The 18,996-nt window shown below is 57.6% G+C and overlaps 2 protein-coding genes across 3 annotated transcripts; both read right to left on the bottom strand.

Moving 5' to 3' along the window:
- Positions 1–3,813: 3,813 nt before the first annotated feature.
- Positions 3,814–4,650, bottom strand: GP1BB (glycoprotein Ib platelet subunit beta; the record flags this gene model as incomplete). Its single annotated transcript, XM_084245483.1, has 1 exon — positions 3,814–4,650. One exon carries the CDS (start codon positions 4,648–4,650, stop codon positions 3,934–3,936), a length of 717 nt encoding a protein of 238 aa, XP_084101609.1. The 3' UTR covers positions 3,814–3,933.
- A 1,345-nt stretch (positions 4,651–5,995) lies between these two features.
- SEPTIN5 (septin 5) lies at positions 5,996–13,627 on the bottom strand (the record flags this gene model as incomplete). 2 transcript variants are annotated; one of them, XM_084244839.1, is made up of 12 exons in its annotated part: positions 5,996–6,052; positions 6,146–6,248; positions 6,479–6,614; positions 6,698–6,794; positions 7,533–7,634; positions 7,765–7,882; positions 8,082–8,216; positions 8,294–8,417; positions 8,684–8,770; positions 8,876–8,972; positions 13,454–13,464; positions 13,585–13,627. In XM_084244839.1, 12 exons carry the CDS (start codon positions 13,625–13,627, stop codon positions 5,996–5,998), a joined length of 1,110 nt encoding a protein of 369 aa, XP_084100965.1. The 2 variants fall into 2 exon arrangements, with proteins under 2 accessions (XP_084100965.1, XP_084100966.1); XM_084244840.1 differs by lacking the exons at positions 13,454–13,464; positions 13,585–13,627 and adding an exon at positions 9,616–9,714.
- Between the last annotated feature and the right edge of the window lie 5,369 nt (positions 13,628–18,996).

Here is an 18,996-nt window from a genome sequence, read left to right as displayed (position 1 = left end):
TGTACTGGGGCGCATTCAAGTCTCCTCCCACGAAGGATCAACCTAACTCAGAGCCCCGCCCCCTCCCCAGGCTGGAGTTGGGGGGGCACGGAACCCACACAGAGTCCGAGGTCCCAAGTTAGTCGGGAGGTGGCGGAACCTCCTTTCCACTCCCCCACGGTTGTCCCCTCCGTGCCTTCCCCCGCCCCCGCGTCAAGGGCACAGGCGGGCCTCCAGCCTGCACCGCCCTCCTCACAGTGCACACAGCAGGGGCTTAATAAGTGTTCGCGAAGCTAAGGGGCGGCGGGAAGGCGAAGGGCGCACCTGGGTTGACCGCCCCCTTCCCCTGGCGGAAGCGGCCCCTTATCTTCCCGGTTGATGGGCTGTCAGCGAGCCCGGGAAGGGGGTGCGGTGGGAGGGGCACACTCACCCTCTCCGTCTGCTTGCGGCCTCCCGCCTCACCACGCTTCGTCCCCAAGGCGGGGGCGGGGATGCGGCCTGCGTGTCCTTTTTGGCTCTCCGTCCCCCACCAGCCCGGGCAAGTCCGTCCAACTCCTGGCTTCTGCTTCTCGGAGGACCCTGGCGGTCGGCACCCCCAGCGTCGCCTTAGCCGGCCCGCGCCCACCCAAACGTTTTCCGCAGACAGCGAGCGCCCCCTGGTGTCTTCATGGGAGCTCAGCGTTCGAGGGGAGCACTGGAATGCGCGGAGCGGGGAAGCTGGCCGCACCCGCAGTACCTACCCCATTCCGCCCACGAGGGTACGGAGGCTCCCCGCGGGAGGTCGAGGCTGTGCCTTTCGCCGGGGTTGCCGTCTGGCCTTGTTTAAATCTCACTTTATCCAACCTTTTGGCAGGTCACCCTCTGCGATAGGTGACTGCATGAGTCCCCGTATATGGTTTGTACCCCTGTGGCTATCAGGGGCACGGATCTGGACACTATCTTGCCGGATGTCTTTCAGACAGCGCCTGAAAGATCCCTGCTGACGACACACTTGAGTGGTGAGGGCGTAGTTGCCACAGGAGCGCATGCCCCAGGGGGATCCTGACCTGGTAGGGAAGGGTGCGCCAAGAACTGGGCTTTGACCGAACTTAGACTGAGGGTCCTGGGAGCAGAGGTGGACAGATACCTTTGGGCTGCAGGGCAAAGAACCTTAACCAGTCAGCCTGAGTGTGAGGGACCTTTAGTGGGCCCTGAGAAGTTTCCATGTGGAAGGAATCTGAAGTCATGGTGGGACCATCATGTCAGTGGGAAAGGGGCCCTGAGACAGGTGTGGCTATCCATGAAATTGAGGGCAATGCTGGGGGAGGGGGACAGTAGGCCCCTGAGCTGGGTGGAGGGGTGTTACATCCTACCTCCCCCACAGGGCCATTCAGGAGCACTGAGCTGGGACTGTCCACTTCCCCACACTCTTTGGAGGCTGATGCCCCAGGGTCAGTGGATTGAGGGTCAGCTCAGGGTCAGGAGTTGGGACTGAAGGTTCTCAGGCAACCCAGAGATGGTAGAGGGGCAAGGCCAGACCAGTACTCCCCTGTGGTTAGTAACTTGTCAGGAGCTGGTCTCAATCAGTATGAACTGGCAAGAGGAAGGGGGTCCTGAGGAACCATGGGTTCAGTTACTCCATCTATCAGGGGCAGGAAGTCCTTCTTTAGGTCTGACCACACTGTTATGCCAGCCTCTTTCCTTCACAGCTCTGTCTGTGGCTTCTGCCTTGGGCTTCTGTGTCCACTCTCTGTCAGAACACTGGCCTGAGCCCTGTGGTCAATGAGGAGTGGACCATACTGTCTCTCACAGCTCTGCTATTGCTTCATCCCACAGCTCAGGGGGCCTCCTTCTTTTAGTTTGGGGTCAGGATCAAGAGCATAGGAACTCCATGTCACGTTTTCTTGGACCCTGCATTTGTCCCCCGAAGGCCTCAGTGAGGAGACAGGGGGTCCCGGAGGCCTGGTCTCTACTCTGCTCCAGTCCAGCCACAGAGAAATCTTTGGGGTCCAGCAGGGAGACTTCTCTATGGGCTTAGGTTTCATCCTCTGGAAAGTAGGGGGACCTCCCCCTTCCCCGGGGACTGAGTTTATAGTGTTAGCCTGTGTACCTTGCTGCAATGATGACTATTACCACTGACCCCACCAAGGGCTTTGGGGCTGCTAGGCTGTCCCCTGGGGGGCCAGAGAACAGTTGATTTGTACAAAGGAGGCTAACATTCCAGATGTGGTGACAAGGCCAGATGGACAGTCGGACAGCCAGCCAAAGCCCACAATGAGCCGGATGCCCTGCACCTGCCCACAAAGGAGGGGGTGGCTCTGGCCTGATGCCTGACCGGTAACCCTGAGATAGCATCAGTTCCATTGGAGGGCCATCCATCTTGTCCCACAAAGGCCAGGACAAAGGCTGTGTCAGAGGCAGACTCCCCCACCCCATCAAAAGGGGGCTGGGACCTTCCTGTGCCAGGCAGCCAGGACCCAGGCCTGAGGCTCCTCACAGAGATCCTGTTTGGAATGCGCAGACAGCAACTTTCATTGTTTGCAGGACCAGCCAGGAGGGGGGTCACACCTAGTGCCAGAACTGGACCCCAGAAGTGAAGAGTTAGTCTCGTGTTTGGGCATTTAGGCCCTGTTAGCAGCTTGTCTCTCCAATGAAGATTCCTGGGCCCTGGTTGCTGGGCTGGGTGGGAGGGACCAGGCTAGTCTGATGTGTCAGAGGTGACTTCTTGCAGATCCTGCAAGGCCCTGCAGGGACCTTCTGCTGTCTCTGGCCTGGGTTGTAGGCACCTACTCTCTGGCGACTGAGCTTCTTGCTCAGATGACCCAGGGAGTTCCAGGGGAACCACTGGGCTATCCTCATCTTCCCAAATCCACCCCTTATTACCCTGAAGCTGCCCATGTGGTATTGCAATGCCACTGGGGAAACCTCAAACCCTAAATATCCTCAGAACCTTCTCACTGATCTCCAGAAACTACCACACTGAGCACACTGACTCCCACAACTATGCTATCCCAACAGCATTCCCAATGTGTCCTTACTGTCCCCCAGTGTCCTGTTTCTTCACTGTCCATGTCTTAATTCTTAGTGTTCTCCTCCGCTGCCCCCACTGTATCCTTACTCTGCCCTCAATGTCCCAAATGCTAATTCCTCAGTGTCCTCACTGTTCCCAGTGACCTTATAAATGTCCCCACTGTGTTCACTGTCCCCACTATGTCATCACTGCTTCCACTGTCCTCACTGCCCCATGTTTAATTCCTCAGTGTCATCACTGTGCTCAATGTGTCCTCATGGTCCCTAATGTCCTATTTCCTTGGTGTCCTCATTGTCCCACAGTGTCTTCTGTCCTCCCTACGTCCTCACTCCCCAAGGGTGTTTCACTGTCTTCAGTTCCCAGTGTTCTCCAAGTCCAGTGTCATTACTGTTCAGATTGTCCTCACAACTCTACAGTGTGTGGTCACTGCCTCCCAAGTTCTCCTAGTTTCCCCAGACCTTCTGAGAGTCAGTGGCAGGGTGGTTACTCTCTGACCTCAGGTTTGAAGGAAGCTATTTTTGTTGAATGAATATGTGACCTTTCCAGTTGACCAGTCTTCCAAGGCTTTTCTTGCAGTTTGGGGAAGATTTTCAAGTCCTTGGTGCTGAGAGGGGTCAGAGGAGAAGGGTTTATTCAGTACTGAATTTTGGCAAAGGAAGTGTGTGTTCGGGGGAGGGGAGGGTAGTGAGAGAGTGGGGTTGGGGATTTCACAGGGTCTGAGCTGGAGTTTGCCCCTTAGCCCTTGGATCTGCATAAATGTAAGGGTGTGGGCTCCCCTCACTAATGGCGAGTGTGCAGCTGGCGAGCCCAAGTACACCAGGGACTGCTGGGGGTGGCTTGGTTTGGAAGATTGTGCCTGGGTGGATCCAAATTAGGTCAAGGGCACCCCGGGCTGGCTCCAGTCGAGTTTGCAGGCCCCTGGAGCTCAGCGCCAATCCGCTCCTTCAGGTCTCGGGCGCGGCGGGCTCCGCCACCAATGGGGCAGTCAACGACAGGCGGCGCGAGGCGCGGGCGCCGGCGCGTAGTCTCCGCAGGCGGCACAGCAGCAGCGCCAGCAGCAGCGCATGCAGCAGCCCGAGGCCCAAGAGCACCAGCTGGGCCGCCAGAGACCCCCAACAGAGCGCGCCGGGCGCGCAGGCGGCGCGCAGCTCGTCCTCGGCCAGGTAGGGCAGCAGGCGGCCGCGCAGCGCTGGGGGCGCGGCGCAGCGCAAGTCGCGGTAGGGCGCGAGCTCCGGTCGGCCGGCCAGCCAGGCGCGCAGCGGCAAGAGGCGGCAGTCGCAGCGCCAGGGGTTGGCACCGAGGTGCGCGACACGCAGCGCCGGCAGCACGTCCAGCAGCCCGGGGGGCAGCGCTGTCAGGTTGTTGCCCGTCAGCACCAGCTCGGTGGTGTCGGGTGGGAAGACCGCCGGCAGCGAGGCCCACGTCAGCCCGCGGCGCCCGCAGTCCACGCGCGTCCCCGCGCACAGACACGGCGAGGGGCAGCCCGCAGCCGGGCGGCTCGGCGGCGCTAGCAGCAGGAGCAGCAGGCTCAGCGCCCCGGGCGGCCCTGGAAGGGAAGCGCCGCAGTAAGTGGGGCAGTTTGCAGTCCCCTGGAGGGACTGGCTTCTGGAACCCGCGCCCCCCAGGGCCCGAAAGCCACTCCAGCAGACCTCTCTGCCCATGAGCTTTAAGTCCCTTCTTTCTAAGTTTGACGGGGCCTCTTCCTAGCGCAAACAACAGAAGCTCCCAACCAGGCTCTTCTCAGGGAGCAGACCCCACCCAGCTAGACCCTGGACTCACCAGAGCCCATGGCGAGAGGTCGGTAGCCTGGCTTGCTCTGGAGTGGGAGATGCAGGCCGGAATAACAGGGTATAAGGCCGTGCTAGATCTCCACGCTTGCCACACAGACCACAGTGCAGCCTCGCGTCTAGAAATAATCCCGAGGGCCCCTCCGACAGGCTCTGCAGTCCCAGATAGGGCAGTATCCTCCTGCCCTCAGGCCTCCTGGACTTCCGCCTCCACATTCTCCTAGGGGCGCATGGAGCACTTGGACACCCTGGCCATGTTCACCAACATTGTTCTCCTGTCACCAGGACAGGAAGTGGCATTCACAACTCAACAAAACTGGAGAAAGCAGTTTAGGGGAGGGGATCATGCGGGTGGAGGGATGGGGAGACAGGAGCCTGGAACCTGGGAACCCCTGCAACAGTGCTGCTGAAGAGGAGGGACCTCCAGTGATAGGCAGAGAACTGCTGTGTAGGCTTAGGGTTGGCAAGGGATCGCCCACCACTCACTGCTCCAGCAACCCTTTTGGTCTAGCCATGAGGGACCATGTAGATGATCACAGGTGACTCAACCCCTGGAAATCTGCCTGCAGCTCTCCGGGCTTCCTTTGGTCTGGAGGGATTCTAATTGCGTGGCTGCCCAGTCTGCCTAGCGGGCTTCCCAGTGAGCAGGGTGAGGAGGTAGGGGTAAGAGGAAGACCCAGCCCACCTCAACACAAAGTTGGGCATATGTTGGGGTGGCCCACCGAGGCAGGCACAAAATTGTTCCCAAGTCCACTCTGTGGTGCTGGGTAGGGGAATAGGCCTAGGACCTTGGGATCTGCTTCCATATTCTGCCTTGGCTTACCACCTGCCTGAGTAGGGTCTGGAATCTCAGTCCTATGGCCTTCTGGGTTAGAGGGAGATCTCAGAATATGAGCCCAATCTAGCTCCTGCATCCCCAAGGTCAGAGGGGGCTGGTTGTGGGGGCCTGTTGTCCAGGCCCCTTGAAGCATTTACAAATGATAGGAGGGGTCTGATGTTGAGAATAAATTAGGGTTGGCTGGGGGCTTACGACACTGCCACTCTGGGTCAGGTCAGGAACAGTCCAGGTCTGGGCTACTCTTGGATTGGGGTCACGTCCAGGCCAGTTGGAGATCCAGATAAATCCAGGGTGAAGACCAGACCAGTAGGGGTTCAGGGATGGGAAGGACCAGTAGAGACTGGCAGCAGATCTGTGGCCACATGGGGTTGGGCGGGAATGTCACTGGTCCTGCATTTGCTGCTTCATCTTCTGCAGCATCTCCTGCATGCGCCTTAGCTGGGGGATGGGGCGGGAACAACAGAGAGTGGGCAGAGTGAGAACCCTGATGGGAAGAACCCTACCCCCTGCTCCTCTTGTTGTCTCACCAACCTCCTCATCCTTCATCCTGATAAGCTTCTCCGTCTCAGTGTCAGGAGTGGGTAGTGGCAGGATGGGAATGGGGCTCTCCATGCGGCTATCCTGGGTCAGTTTGCTGCGGGGTGGACGAGAGGAACAGAGCTGCTGCTGGGAGTCCCCACAACTACCAAGGCCCTGCCCTCCTGAACTCCCACACCTCTGGGCTGGTTGTGGGGACATAAGTCACTGGGGGGCCAATGTGGGGGTTGGGGCAAGATTCAGGTCTAAGTGGGCAACCAGGACAAGCCCTTTTTATAGCTAAGCTTGCAAGGTATGTGAGTCCACGCTGGGGCTGGGGCAACACACCTGGTCATCTGCTGGATGCAGTGTGCGCGGTAGTTCTCATAGTGCACGTCACACGTCACATCCTTCAGGTCATGCATGTGTGTGCGGATCAGCATGTTGCGAAGCTTCACAAAGTCACAGTGTGCCTGGTTCTCCACTGTGGACCAGGAGCAGGCTTGGGTGGGTCACCGGCCCAAGGGAACCTTCCCAACCCATACTGATGCCCCTGTCTGAACTCACCCTCCACGATCCCCCAAGGGTACAGTCGCCCTCGGACCCGCTGTCCCTTGGCTTCCACCACTGTGTTGCTGCCGATGACGGCGAAGGGTGCGCTCTCCTAGGGAGGGGTTGGTGCAAGGGCTCATGCCCAGTTAGTGTGAGTTCAGGTTTAGTGTGTGGAGAGGGGATTGGGAACTCAGCTCCTGGTTGCTCCTCCAATATCACCATTAGACCTTCCCCTTCCCAGCTTTGGCCTGTCTGCTGCTGGAGGAAGCCAGAGCTGGTATAGCTTACACACTGGCCTTCGATGGGTTATGTCCAACAGGACTGCCTTCCCTTCAGGTATACTCCACCTCCCCAACCCCGTTCCATCAAGAGCCACTCGATCTAGCTACCTTCCCCTTCCTTCTCTAGATCTGAGACCATACCTCCTCTATTGATGTTCCTGCTAACTTTGGCTAGGGCCAAAGACCTAACCCTGTTTCTGACTTGGTGGCCACCTGTCCCCACTCTAGGTGCTGGACACCCAAAGCTGCCACCACCACCCTCTGAAGTTCAGAATTCTGGGAGTAGCCATTGGGTGGGCCCTTCTCTTGTAGCCCATGAGAAGGAGGATGATGAGCAGGGTCAGGGTGGGGGCCTGGCCAGCAGTTGTGCCTTTGGGTCCTAGCAGGTGTCCTAAGACCCACTGACAACAGAGGGTTGCAACTAGAGAAGCTAGCTGGAAATGGCTCCCCTAACCTCTAGCACTACGAGCTCTACCACCCAGACTAAAGAACCCTACCCCTACCAGGTTGGCCTTGTGTAAATGGGCCTCCAGTTTACACAACCTCTACTCCACTGGCTGCATTCTCACTTTCAGCTCCCGATCCTGCTGCTTGAAGTCCTCGTCCTCATCTGAGTCACACTCGGGAAACTGGTACACATGGATCCCAAATTTGTCGATCTCCTCCCGGATCTGCAGTGAGACAAGAACCATCATATTCGGAGCTGGTCATGTCCCCTGGGCCAGGTGCAGTGGGAACCGCACTCTGGGTGTCCTCAGCCCCAGTGTTTCAGACCAGGCCCCTCTGCTGCAGCAGGCTCACCCGCTCCTTCAACTTCCGGATCTCACCAGGAATGAGACAGTCAGCTTTGGCGATGAGGGGAACAATGTTCACCTTCTCATGTAGGGCCTTCATGAAACCCACATCCACCGGTCGCAGCCTGCAGAAGACAGCCAGGGTGGCGGGGGTGGTGCTGTGTGTGTGGGGTAAGCATGGAAGTGATGCAGGGAGAGGGTGGGGATAGGCTCCAGGAGGGGCTGGTTGCTGGGGTGTGATGGAAGATGGGCAATGAAGGCACAGTGATGGGGCTACATTCAGCTGGGTGGCCTCCTGAGCCTGGCCCCAGGATAGTCACGCACCCATGCCCAAAAGGGGAGATGAAGTACAGGCAGCAGTGTACACGGTTGTCTTGGATATTCTTTCGGTTGAGGCCACTCTCATCACGGAAATACTGCTCAAACTGCTGGTCCACATAGTCAGTGATGGGTTTCCAGCTATGGGCAGAGGACACATGAGGTCAGGTTGCTGGGTCAGTTGGGAAGAGACAAATCCCCAGCCAGGCCTTTCTCACCACTCAGAATTGTTGACGGCATCCCCAAAACCTGGCGTGTCCACAATGGTCAGCTTCAGCTTGACCCCCTTCTCTTCAATGTCCACTGTGTGTTTCAGGATCTCTACCGTCTGGTTGATGCGCTCTGGGACAGTGAAGGGGTGGGGAGAAGGGCATTGTTTAGAGGGGCCTCTTTGATCCTCACCCTCTACCCCAGGCTGCCAGGACCTTAGTTCTCATCCATTCCAGTGTTTTGACCCTGACTGTGATGTAGGCCACTCCTCCTGGACTCAACAGGAGATCCATGTCATAGAAAGAAGGAAGAGGGGCTGGGCCTAGAAGGGTGCCCTTTGAGGGATGATACAACAGGGGATGGTGACTGGGTGCCAGGGTATTGCAGGGCCCACTCACCCTCGGCACTGAGCAACTTCCGATCCTTGTACAAGTCAGTCAGGAAGAGGCTATGGACCAGTGTGGATTTTCCGAGGCCTGATTCACCTGCCCATTGATACAGTGAAGGAGTCTGATTAGGTCTCAGGCCTCCCCAACAGTGTGGTGGGCCAGTGGCCCCAGCCACCCTGTGTGGGAGCCCAGCCCACTCACCAGCCACCATGAGTGTGAAATCAAAGCCCTTCTTCACAGATTTTCGATGCACCTGGTTGGGCAGTGTGGCGAAGCCAACGTATTGCTTGTCGATGTCCTGGGGGCAGAGGTGGGGCAGGTCAGGGACACACTGGGATTCCTAGGGTGGCCCAATGCCTGTCACCTACCTGGCTTAGGCAAGGAGGCAGCAGAGGGCAGATTCCAGGGGGTGGGGTGTTTCAATGCCTGAAATAGGATGAAGGCCTGTGGGCAAAGGCCCAGATATGGGAAGCCAGGTCAGAGGGTGGCAGGTCCTTGGCCCAACCTCAGTGAGGAATTCTGCAGGGATTGGAGACTGTGTGTGTGTGGGGGCAGGCTGGGGGGGAGAACAGGCTGCAGCAGGCAAAGGCACAGGCACACACGCTATCCTCCCATGAGTCGTGGGCTGTGGGTATCTGGACCAACACTCCTCTGAAACACCCAAGGCCTTTCACAGGCATAAGGTCCAGGCCTCAATACTCACCCCTCCTGAGAGTACCAGGGGGTGGGAGGGCCCATCTGGCCCAGATCCAGCCCAGCGGGGGTGGCTGGCTACAGCAGCAGAGCAGGGACTATTTATAGACAGCGGAGACCAATCTCCCCCACCCTGGGGTCCCTGCACCCATCCCCAATGACCCTGTCCCTTCCACCCCCGGAGCTCTCAAGCTGGTCCCAGCAAGAACACACACACTGACCCACATTCCACTCCCCTCTCCACACACCTTGAGCCGCCTCTGGGCCTGGGTCCTTGGAGACAGCAGCTGCTCTACCAGGCGGTTCTGGGGCGCTGCCAGGGAATCCATGGATGCCACCCCCAAGACCCTGCCAGGCCCCAGGCCAGGTCAGGCCTACTTGGACTAGGCGTTTGCAGGAGACTTAGGCACAGGTACTGCCTTGCAGTCCTCTTCTCCTTACCTCCCGTTTTAAAGACTGGGAGGCAGAACTAAGTCCCAGAGGGGAAGTCACCCACCCAGGGTGCCGCTGACCTGGGAGACGGTGTGAGCCATCCCCCTGCTTCTTTGGCCCGGAGAGGTGCGCTGTCGCTGCCACAAGCAGACCTGTCTCCCTCTGGCACCGGAACCTGAGGCGGGGCTTGGCAAGCGCTCGCAGCAGGAGGGCCAGAGACACCCCGCCCGCGCGCGCTGTCGCCGGGGAAACAGTCGCCTGGAAATAGGGCTGCGGGAGGAGCCCCCGGAAAGCTGCTGCGGAGGCTGGGGCTGAGCACGGGCGAGGGGACTAGACGCGGCGCTGGGTGGACGAGGAACCCGTTTGCTGGACCCGCGGCCTCAGATGACGAGTCTGGACAGCCCGGGTCCAGGACCCCGGGTCCCAGCGGCCGGCCCCGGGAAGGAAGGTTTGTGGCTGCCGCACGCCCCGCCCCCCACAGGTGGGGAGCGGCGTCCGCCCGTCAGAGGGCGCCAGAGAACGCTCTTGAGACCCACTCGCACCCACGCGGGGATCTGCCCAGACCACCTCTTCTCTCCTCGAAGACTCCGCCCCAAAACTTCCTGGGGGTGTTAAGGCGACTCCAACTGACCGCCAACACACCCCTCTTTGCACTGCTCCATCCCCATGGGTCTGACCTACTGACCTACCTCCCCCTCTGAACACACCCCCGCCCCCCCCTCCCCCGCGCGCGCGCGCGTGTGTGTGTGTGTGTGTGTGTGTGTGTGTGTGTGTGTGTATTCTTCACAGGTGTGGCCCACTGAGACATGTGGGGAAAGGGGAAAAGGGGAAGGGCAGAGTCCATCTCCCAGGCCTTGGCCAGTGACCCCACCCTACCCCACAAAAGTCATGTGGTGGTCGGGAGAGGGTGGTACAAACACTAAATGCATAACACCCTACCATGCTACCCCAGGATACTTGGAGGCTTCACAAACCTGCTGGTCAACCATGAGCTGTCACCAGTGGTCCCTGAGAGCCACAGGCAGCAGAGGTGGGGAGGCAGCAGATGTGGGGGTGCAGCAGAGCCTCCTTAGGTTGGGTCACTCTCTTGGAGCTTACAGCCTGCACTGACTCACAGGACTGGGCAAAAGTTTACTGGAGAGCTCCATCCAGCTTAGCTCTCAGCCCATGTGGCCACCCCATGGGGTCTCATGAGCTGCCAAGTCCTTTCTCACCCACCCCTCTCCTGGCTCCCACCAGAGTCTGAACAAGCAGTACCAACAGCATGAAAGGAGGCTGGGAAAGGAGCTGGCGTATAAACAGAAGTAACCCTGTAGGATTATGTCACGGGAAAAGGAGGCCCCTAATTCACCCTTTCCTAGGCCCTCCCTTCTTGTCCATCCTGGTTGAGGGGGCCACTGTCCCCCTGTCCAGGCTCAAGGTGCTTCTGTGGGATGTGGAGGTGGCTGGCACCTGGGATGAAGGTGGGCCCACAGCAGGGAACAGGAGAGCCTTTCATCTGAGTGGAGAGTGTGGAGAGTGGGGGAAACCACAAAGCCCCCAGTCCTCCCAGTTAGGCCCTCAGTGCTTGTTCAGAGACAGTTTTTTCACTGGCCCAGCCCTCTGCTACACAGACTTGCAGCAAGCCTCTGGGCTGAGTTCCATTCGACCTCCACCTATGGTCCACTTTAGACCCTGCTCCTCAGTCTGGCCCCAGCCCAGACAGGCTGACATCTCAGGCCCAGGGTCTCTCCAGAAAGATAGAGAGAGCTGGACAGTGGCTGAGTGGGGCCTTAGCACCCCACAGCCTGGTGCTTTAACTGTGCTTGTTGATCCCAAACTATTTCTGTGTCACTAGTGGTAAGGCATGGCCTCTGGTAGGCTCAGGTCAAGAAGGCAAGAGTCTTGCTCCCCGCTCTCAGTGGACTATTTCTTCACCTGACCATGCCCAGACAGGGCTTATGGATTCCCTGGGGGAGTCCCAAGGAAGGGGCTGGGCCACTCCCTTCTTCTGTCCCCCTGAGGCACAACAAATACTCCCTCAGAGCTTCTTGTGCCATAGATACAGCGCCCACCTCCTCCTGGTGCCTGAGAGACTCTCGAGGCATTTCCATTCTTAGAATCACCAGAGTCAGCTTTGGAAGCAGCAGCCAGAGTCAACTGAGCTTCCATCATTGCCTGAGATGGTTTGGTCATGGGGAGGAGGGCACAGAGGGCCACCAGAGCTCCTCCCCACCCCATCACATAATGTGGTGGTTAAACTGAGGCTCAACTGTATCAACAATGGTGCTGCTGAAACTATCATGTGCTTCTGTTTACCCCAAACACAAAGGTGCCCCCCAACTTCTCAACACTTGGCTCCCTGTTCTGGGACCCTGTCCATCCACCTGCACTATGCCATTTCCCTCTGGTCTTAAAGGCAAGGGGATGAGTAAGGCTGGCTACTGGTAGATCTGGAAGGAAGGGCAGACTGGCCTAAAAGGGTTCACATCTTGACAGGAGGGAGTTCTTAGGTAGTGATGAGCAGCAGTTGCTCTGACCACAGCAGTGACTCTGAGTGCCTGCAGGCCCATGAGAAGTTGTGAGGGCTGCTCCCCCTCCATTTCCCTCAAACAATGGCCTGACAGTGTGTCCCTGCTTTGTCTGACCCACAGAGATGAAGAAGTTCCCCAATCAGGAACTTCTCACTGGTAGGGCAAGTTGACAAGCGCCTCCCCACAAAGCCTCACCTATCTCAGGGCAGAGCACATACCCCACACTAGAGCCAGTGACTCTAGACTCCCAGCCCATCTCCAGGTTGCACCTGGTCCACCTGCTGCAGTGGGGCTCAGGACTCCAGGATTCCATCCACCATCCACCAGGTGGTCTGAACTCCATTCTGGTGCCAGAACTGAGCCCTTCTTTTCACATCCATACATGGCTGAGCTCAAGCATGACAGGCCCCCAGCAATGCTGCCCAGAACCCCCAGCCTACTTGGTTACCCACTCCAATGCCACTCTGGGGTCCCCCAGTTTTATTTAATCCTAACCTCAGCTGGGTTTTCACAGTAGTGCCCAGGCCAGCCCCTGACATTCCCAGAGGGTGGAAACAGGCCAGCCCCTTTGGGCATGGGGAGGAGGCTACAAGCCTATATGTACCCACTTGGGTGGAAAAGCGGAATTGTGCACCGGGATGACTCAGAGCAGGCCCTGAAAACTCCCAGTCCTGAAAAGAGGTCCCACTACTGACCAATCCACTCAAACTGGCCAGGTGGGGAGGGAATGCACAAGATGCAGAGGAGCGGGGTGGGGCCCGCTCAGGGCCTCTGTGCCGACTGGTGGACAAGGGGACCCGTCCCCCAGTCCGAGGGCCAAATGTCTGTGACCTGGTTCACCCCGGCCTACACACCAGATCAGAGAGGAGATGCTGACGCTGGACCAGTAGGAGAAGGGCACCAGGCCCATTTCCCTATCCTGAAAAGGGCGCATGGACGTGCTGGCGGGGTCAGCGGGTCCCCCTACCCGCCCCGGCTCCTCCCCATCCGCGGCCCCAGGCGTGGCGGCAACGCCGGCCCAGCTGACAATCGGTTATCCCCACCGGCCCGCGTCTGCCGGGGGCGGGGTCGCGCCAGGGCGCCAGGGCGCCGGAGCCACGATGGGTGACAGCCAGCCGGGTGGGCGGTGCTGCGGACCTACCTGCTTGTCTTCTGCGGGGTCGGGTCAGGGTCGGGTTCCGGCGGGCGGGGAGAGACGGAGAGACACGGTGAGAGGCGGGCGGGCGGGCGGCGGGGACAAAGGCGCGCGCGGGTGCGCGGGCGCAGGCTCACCTGGGGTCGCCAGCTTGCTCTTGTACCGCAGGCCTGTGCTCATGGTGGCCGCCGGCGGGGGACGTGCGGCGGCGGGCGCGCGGGTGGGGCGCGGCGACGAGCGGCGGAGGCCGAGGTCGGGCTGCGGGGTGACCGGCCCCTCCGCGCCGCCGCCGCCCGCCCCGCCCGCGCGCCCGTCCGCCAGCCAATCGGCGCCCGCCGCGCCCACGCGCGACCCGGCGTGGCCGGCGGGGGCGGGGACCGAGGCGCCCCCCTCTCAGGCCTGGGCGCCCGCATCCTGCGGGGCGACGCCCTCGGCTCCTGCCGGCCCGGCCGCGCCCCGCCCCCGGAGCCCGGGGGAGACCTCGCTTGCCCTGTGCCCCTGCCCACGGAGTCGCGCGCCCACGGCCTAACCCTCCCGCCCCAGTTCGGCCTGGGATGTGCCTCACTCGGCTCTCGCGGGGCCCCTCTCCATGCCAGGGCGCAAGACCCTCCCCTTGTTCCCACATGTGGCGTCCTGTAATCCTGCCTCCAGGGAGTCTCACTGCCTCAGGCGCGTCTGAGCAGTCATCTCCATGAACTGCAAGGCCCTGTTGGGTGGTCAGTGCCGGAAGGCCTGATGTGGTCGTGGGGCCAGTCCCAGCCTCTCCTGCAGCCGGCTCAAGGCTGTCACACCAGCTCTAGAAGCAGACACATCTGGGCAAGTGCTGAGGCAAAGCCCCTGGGCAATTAATTGTCCCTTCTCACTTTTCTTGGTTTAGACAGTTGACAACTGGAACAGGTTTGGCCCAACCTGGAGGCTGTGCCCTCATGCTCAACCCAACTCTGCACCCTCTGCTCTGCCTCCTGTGGTGGATGGTAGTCAGGGGCATTGTGAATACACCTCTATTACAGAAGGCCCCAGACCTTCAATGAATGGGCAGCATGCACAAATGTGACTGCCTCCTGTCCTCTCTCACTATCACACTTCCAGGAACCCTTGGCCTGGACTCACTGGAGTGTCCCCAGGTGGCACTTCTGGAACCCTAGGACTGGTGGGCTTGTGTCATCAGTTTCCCAAGCAAGTGCCCTCTTGGAGGGCTATGTTTCCTGTTTCCTCCACAGGCAGGACACCCTGGACTCCCTCCTCAGCCCCTGTGTGTCCCTCAGTTGTTCCACTGGCCTATGGACTAGATTTGGGAGAGGAACCCAAGTGGGGTTCCTCCGTCTCTGAATCACCGGCATCTACATGGAATTATTTGTTCACTAAGTGAAGTCACATAAGCAGCACCATTGCTTTGCCAAAGCCCATTTCCCCCTCTCCAGGGAACTGCCATCTTGTCTACAACTATGATGAGCATGGGAACCCCTTCAGCACTCCAACTCCTCATCCAAGGTCTCAGGGTCTAAAGCATTTGGGAATCAGAAATTTTTCTGTATCTCGAACATTATATGACACATTGAAACTTGGAGCTGCACCTCATAATTAAAGACATTAAGATTTTGATAGTGAAATGACTATCCATATCAAGTGGAGTGAATGAATGACTGCATGCCAGGTCAGGGTTGATTTTGCCACCAAGTTTTGAAAACCTTTCAGTTTCAAGAGTTTTTGGGAAATTGGAACTGTGGGTAAAGAAGTGGGGTGGGGCACTCAGAGTGCCAGGCAGGACTTCTGAGACTGCGTCAGCCCTGAGGGTCTCAATGGGAATGCCATCTCAGGGAGCCTGGAGTGCTATAAAGTGGTTCAATTAGTGAAAAATGACTCTTGGACATTAAGCACAGATAAATGCATGCAAGCCTGTGTCTGTGGGGACTAAGAAGGTGAGATGGGAACCTGTCCTCACTGAAGCAGGCAAGCCCCTAAAAAGTGCCCCAACACTGCTGCCCAATTTGGGGTTCAGGTGGAAGGGGTCTCCAGGCAGCCCTGGGTGAGAATGTTGCAACTTGGTCTTGAGGTGAGTGGACAAGAGAAGGTCAAGAGCCTAGCTCAGGCTGAGGATGAGTGGTGCATGTATACCAGAATCATGGGATTTAAAGCAATACTGCAGATGAAGATAAAAAGGAAAAGTTGTGCCCCTTAAATGGTTTTTTTTTTTTTAATCAAGGTAAGCATGTCCCAAAAGATTACATCCAGAAATGCAGTTGGATTAGAGACCAGCATTTTAGATCTGGACAACCAATGTAAAAGGGGATTAGAGCAGCTCCCTGAAGGGGAAATCAAGGGTATCTCTCCATCAATGTCAGTAAAATACCTGAGAGTGACCTAAGGCTCCTGGCCTGGAAGGGGAAGGCAGGGTCTGCTCCTAGGTCACCCAGGACTGTGAGTTCAGGGGACAGCCCCCAAATTCCATGGACACACCGGGACTTTCCCTCCCCACCTTCTCATCTCCCCTCTCCCCCCCGGGGTCTTGACAGGTAAGTATCCATGTGGGACATTTTTAAAGTCAGAAAAATGGACTACAAAGGCACTGGCAGCAGGATTTGCAGAGCGTGACTTCATTTCTGATAGGTGGGACAGCATACGGCCCTCTTCACTTCTTCCAGTACGGACAGTGTCTATGAACAGACCCAAATAAAACCTTTACAAAGCTCCTGTCATCAAAGGGCATAAATCTGGGGGCCATGTTATGTAGGGAAGAGGCAGAGCAGCAGGATGTGCACTGAACACTCTGTGTACCTAGATGAGGGTCTATGGCCTCTCAAGTGGCACCTGCTGCTGCTCCCTCCACAGGCAGGAAGACTACTGGCTGCAGTGCAGAGAGAAGTAAATAAAACACTGCTGGGTAGAAAAAAATGCCACTTCCTAATTCATAAGGAAAAGAAGTTAATGAGTGAAAAATAAACTACACACAGAAAAATCTGTTCAACCAACTTAGGCTACAAATAATAGCTGGTTGCTTATCAGAAAACAAACTCTTTTAGCCAAGAAATTCTTGAGGCTGCATTTAGCCTGCCTCATCTCCCTCCCCCTCAGCACAAATTCATGGTCGTTTGTGTGGTTGCACAGGCCAGGAGAAAGAAGGAGCTCGAGGGGAAGTGGCTGTGGTGCAAACCTGATGGTGGCAATGATGGAAGTCACTGCCACACTCTGATGCAGGTGGGTGATGCAGGTGCTGGGTTCAGAGGTGGGATGTCTTGCTGCAGGTGACACAGACGTCAGGTAAAGCAGGGGCCACTGATGATAATGTTCTAGAACATTTATCCACCAGAGGGTGAGGGCAGAGGTCAAGAAGGGTGTGTAGGGTTTAGATTCCCCTCCCGGGGCTTGAGGGACAGAGGCCTGCAGAATGATGTTCCCCTCAGATTATATTCTTGAGGACAGAGCCATAAGAGAGGCGAAGAAATGCTTATTTCTATCTGGACAGAGGTACTGCACAGAAGGACCGGCCGTCAGCTCAAGTGCTTTTAATCTACTTGAGAGAAATCTTTCTCTCAATGAAATCTTTCTCATGCAATGAAAATCTCACCTGACTTCCTACATCAGGATAGCACCCAGGGCCACAAACCCTGAATGACTGGGCATGGTGACATAACCTGGAGCACTCTAGAAGCTGCCACCCGTGGGTGGCATGGGATGAACAAATAGACTTAATCTTCCCTTGGGATCAGAGGTAGTAGTCTCGAGATAGCCCCTCTTGCTCAGATTGCCACAGCGAAGCCCTGACAGTGGAGACCCTCTCCCTGTGCTCCCTTGTGGGACCATCCCTGAGTGGGAAGTTGGGAAGGCCCAAAGCAGGGTTCAGACTGTGCTTCACGAAGCCCAATTGGCCCCACAGTGGGGCTTGAGTATTTTGGTCACTGTTGCTGGGTGCGAGATTTATGTGAAACTGACCAAGCTCAGTATCTGCCCTGGACAAGACTGAATGTTCTGGCTACCTGGGGGTGCTTTCTGAGGACTCTCCCCATAGTGACACCCAAGCCCCATGCCCCCTTCTGACCTGCTCTGCCAGCATTCAGATCCAGTCCTGCCCATTCCCTCCCTCTCACCACATTGTCCTGAACATGGCTGTGCTGTGTCCACCAGCCTCCAGTTTGGGGCACTGTACCCTAATGTTTCCTGTCCTCCTCCCAAGGCTCCTCCTCTTCAATGGGCAATGTTGGGACTATGAAGGGACTGAAGGCTAGGGTCAGATAGTCCTTCCTCCTCCACCAGCAGATGCCAAGCTGTCTCTCCAGTCTCAGAAGGCCTGGTCAGCTGGGTGAGTGAGTGCACCCTCTACGCCCAGATCCACCAAGGATGGTAAGGAGCCATACACAGGGTGCTCTGCTGGCCCTCCATCTGCACAGACCTCTCAGGGGTAACTCCTGCTTGGTGGGAATGGGGGATTGTACCCATGCACAGATCAGGGAGCAGAAGTTCAGAGTGTGGCCGGGAGCTGCCAGAGACCAAACAGCTGAAGCCAGGTTCTCCAGGTGCAGACCTTGCAAATGCAGCATGAGGTGATCTCTGTCTAGCCTGGCCAGGCAGCCCCATCTGACCTTGAACTCCATCATCCTGGCTGCCAGACATCCTCTTGACCCTCCTTTACCTGTTTTGGTCACTGTTTCTTTTCCTTGCTAGTCTTGGTGCCATGCTCAGCCCCAATTGTGAGAAGACCTGAAACCATCCCTGGTGCCTGCTCACCTGCAGCTTCCTCCCTGTACTTGAGATGTGTTCTGTGCCTTGAGTGCTTATCCCTGCCCACTGACCTGAGACCCCCGGTTTTGAAGCCTGTCATGCTTGATCTGGTGGGGTGCATAGGAAACCAGGATCTCTGGGGGTGGTGGTGGTGCAGGCAATAAGGGGCTATTGGAGTATGCTCTTCGTGATGTCCTTGTTAGACAAATGTGAGGGAGTCAGAACCTAGAGTCCTAATCACTAGTCAGAGACAGGACAATTTAAAGAGCACAGAGTTGACAGCAGCTGCCCCTGCCAGGTGGGCACTGCCCAGCCCCCATTAAAGTGGCTTGTGTGTTACAGGGCACAGAGCAGGGTTCCAAGTGGGGCAGAGTCTCTGTCCATGCCTGTCCCCCATTCACTGGGCAGCTGGAGGAGGGCTACAAAGGATGCCTGTGATCATTGGCAGTGAGCCAGCCCAGCGACCTGAAATCTAGAGCATAATGGGTGCCACGTCTCCAGCAAGGGTCTATGAGGGGGAATTCCAGTCACATCTGATGAGCTCTGAAGGGCTTAGGAAGAAGGTGCGCAAAGAAATGCAGGGCAGGGGTGGGGAGCAGAGGGATCCTGAGTGCCGTGGGACTCAGTGTGGAAGAGCAGTCTGATCGCGTGTCCCCTGGGGACCCTCCAAAGGGCCACAGCCAGCACATGGGACATAACCTTCCCCAAGGTGTGCTGGTACCCCTGAGATTCTGTCTTTGCTGCAGTCTTGTGGCTTCATGAAAAGCCAAGGGTGGAGATAGGAGAGTGCCAACAGTGAGATTCTCCCAGAAGCACCCTGCATTTAATCCCCC

Source organism: Talpa europaea, assembly GCF_964194135.1.
Source record: "Talpa europaea genome assembly, chromosome: 10".
Taxonomy (NCBI): domain Eukaryota; kingdom Metazoa; phylum Chordata; class Mammalia; order Eulipotyphla; family Talpidae; genus Talpa; species Talpa europaea.
This window is presented reverse-complemented; position numbering and strand designations above follow the sequence as displayed.